General features: G+C 48.4%; 1 protein-coding gene across 1 annotated transcript in view; it reads left to right on the top strand.

The window, feature by feature from the left end:
* LOC102672647 (amyloid beta A4 precursor protein-binding family B member 1-interacting protein-like) overlaps nucleotides 1-3,005 on the top strand; it is a gene marked incomplete at its 3' end in the record, with an annotated part of 49,129 nt that overhangs the window by 45,520 nt on the left and 604 nt on the right. The window contains exons 3-8 of the mRNA XM_006610825.2: nucleotides 783-953; nucleotides 1,180-1,335; nucleotides 1,407-1,640; nucleotides 1,726-1,955; nucleotides 2,073-2,735; nucleotides 2,854-3,005. Of these exons, the coding sequence (XP_006610888.1) occupies nucleotides 783-953; nucleotides 1,180-1,335; nucleotides 1,407-1,640; nucleotides 1,726-1,955; nucleotides 2,073-2,735; nucleotides 2,854-3,005 (1,606 nt within the window). The remainder of the gene's footprint in view (nucleotides 1-782; nucleotides 954-1,179; nucleotides 1,336-1,406; nucleotides 1,641-1,725; nucleotides 1,956-2,072; nucleotides 2,736-2,853) is intronic.

Consider the following 3,005-nt stretch of genomic DNA (forward strand, 5'->3'; position numbering starts at 1 on the left):
GCGAACAGCAACGATTGCATAATTCGTTGGAACAATTTTCTCCCGATTGAAAAATCCGTGTTGCCTCTACCAACCGGTCGCGAACTTAATTTCGTTAATTATCTTAACGAAGTCGATGTTATCACGTGCGGGAAAGGATCCCGCGATAATTATCGCGCCGCGAGAGGAATGTTCGGCCCCGGAAGAGGGTTAGTTGCAACTTTCGTCTCGCGTTACGCTTCGATTCGAAATTATCGTACCATTTTGAAAATAGAATCCGTCCGTTATTCGTCTCGAATCGGGTTGGAAAGATTGATTTACACGAGGGAAGGGATTCCAAAAACAGGCATCGACCGGTTTACGAGTAAACGATCTACGGTCGCAATTAAAACCGTTGGTTTCTTGGCGAGCCAAGGACTTTCGCCTCGGTGTTGCACGAGGTCAGGTACACGAGTCCGCGGTCCGAGGCCTCGTTTCACATTCGTGGAACACAGAACGAAGGAGGCCTGCGTGCGGTTACCAGACGACCGTACAATCGTGCGGGTAATTAGCGCGGAACTGGTTTCATCGCTGGATCGTTCATAATTCGCGTCCATTAGCAGTTTCCCCCATTACGATCGTGATCGTCGAACACGCTCCTTCCTTTAGCATACCCGCCGCTCCGATATTCGCTCTCCATATTATTCCATCCACTCTTACTTTTTTCTTCGCCTCTTTTTCTGTCGTTTTATCGATAAAAAGAGCTCCCTTTGTTTTCGCGCTAAGATTAATCTCGATCTTATTCGTGGTACGTTTTGTTGCAGATTCCCAGGATGTCGATCTGGACGCCATCCTCGGCGAATTGTGCGCTCTGGAGCGCCGCTGCGATGGCGACATCGCTTCCACACCTGCACCCGACTCGCAGAGACAGGGCCGACCTAATAGCACTAGAATCACCGCTGGCGACAATACCGATATCGGCAAAAACGAAGGAGGTATGTATGATTTCTTTTTTTCCTCTCTGGAAATTTGTCTAGATTGTCCAACGATTCGAATCTTACTTGATATTTAAAGTTTCGTCTCTTATAAATAAGGCAAAACCTCTTTCGAGGTGTGCACAGATGATGCGAAGCGAAAGAAATTTCTATTGACGAATTTTCTATTATTTCATTTTTGGTAAGGTCCCTTCGATCAATGTCAACAAATAGTATTTGTTTTCAGCTATGCGCACCGACAGTCCCGACAACGACAGCGCGTTCTCGGACACGGTGTCGATGTTGTCCAGTGAGAGTTCCGCGAGCAGCAGCGGTTCCGGGCACAAACCACCTCAGACCGCCATGCACACGGGTCCGCAGCAGCAATCTCACCAACTCATGGGTGAGTTTTCGACATTTTTCAATGAGGATGTCGTGGTGGTGTTTTAACGCTGTGAATTTTTTCGGGGAAAGACGCGGCGAGCCGAGTCAAGGCAGAGAAGATCCGGTTGGCGTTGGAGAAGATGCGCGAAGCCAGCGTTCAGAAGTTGTTCATCAAAGCGTTCACCTTGGACGGGAGCGGGAAAAGCTTGCTCGTGGACGAAGGAATGAGCGTGGCACACGTGTGCAGGCTTCTAGCCGATAAGAATCACGTGCCGATGGATCCAAAGTGGACGGTGGTCGAGCATTTGCCCGACCTTTTCATGGGTGAATACTTCTTCCATTTCTTTTCGAGCGAAAAGAAATCGTTTGCGGCCAATTTTTCTGATCCGTTTTCTTTTTCCTTTTTTAGAGAGGGTATACGAAGATCACGAATTGCTGGTGGAAAATCTTTTACTGTGGACCAGAGACTCGAAGAACAAGCTGCTTTTCGTCGAGAGGCCAGAAAAGACCCAACTCTTCCTCACTCCAGAGAGATTTCTTCTGGGTCTATCCGACAGAAGTTGCGGCGAATACGACGATCACTCGCGCAATATTCTTCTCGAGGAATTCTTTTCGAGCAGTAACGTTGGCGTGCCAGAGGTAATTGGAATGCTTTCGATTCGTTGCGTCTAGATAGCGTTGCTGCTATCTCATCATAAAGAAAAAAAAAAAGAAAAAGAAAATTAAAAGAGGAATAATGTTTCAACTTTGATTTAGGTGGAGGGACCATTGTATCTGAAATCTGATAGCAAGAAGGGATGGAAGAGATATCATTTTATTCTTCGAGCATCCGGCCTCTACTATTGGCCGAAGGAAAAGGCTCGTACCGCTCGTGACCTCGTTTGCCTGGCCACGTTCGACGTGAATCAAATTTACTACGGTATCGGGTGGAAAAAGAAATACAAAGCCCCGACAGATTTTTGTTTCGCCGTGAAACACCCGAGGCTGCAGCAACCGAAATCGACCAAGTACATCAAATTCCTTTGCGCGGAGGACAACGCGTCTCTGGAACGATGGATGGTTGGAATCAGAGTGGCCAAGTACGGAAGACAGTTGATGGAAAATTACAGGACTCTGGTCGACGAGCTCGCTCAGGAGGACCTCGATATGCTGGCCCACGCGAGGTCGTGTTCGGTTAGCTCGATCGCCCCCCCAACTCAGAATCAAACTCAGTACAACACCACCAACGACAACGCTCGCCAATTCACGGAAAATTCGAGGCACAACGCGGAAGTGGCTAATGCTAGACAGTACGAAGGCCAGAGGCAAAGTTACAATTCCGAGCAACGGCAGAGTTACAATAACGACGGTAGACTGAGCAGAGCGAGTAGCTCGAGTTCCAGTGGATGCCTGTCGGACGGAGCACCCAGTAGTTGCGAGGTAAACGCGCGAGGATAATCCTTGCATTTTAAACTCGAGTTTCGAATTTTAATCTCACGATCCCTCTCCAACCTCTTTTATCTTTTCGTTTTTTTATCTTTGCACGCGCGCACGGTAGGTAGCTTTCGAATGTGGCGAGTTTCCAACGGGCACGATAAAGAGGAAACCCTCGATGAATCCAAAATTGCCCCTGACGTCGATCACGAGACAATTGAAGGAAGTGGGCGAAACGGTTCGCGACGAGCCAGACTCGTGTCCCAGTCCGACCAG

This window comes from Apis dorsata, unplaced genomic scaffold (genome assembly GCF_000469605.1).
Source record: "Apis dorsata unplaced genomic scaffold, Apis dorsata 1.3 scaffold_78, whole genome shotgun sequence".
Lineage (NCBI taxonomy): Eukaryota > Metazoa > Arthropoda > Insecta > Hymenoptera > Apidae > Apis > Apis dorsata.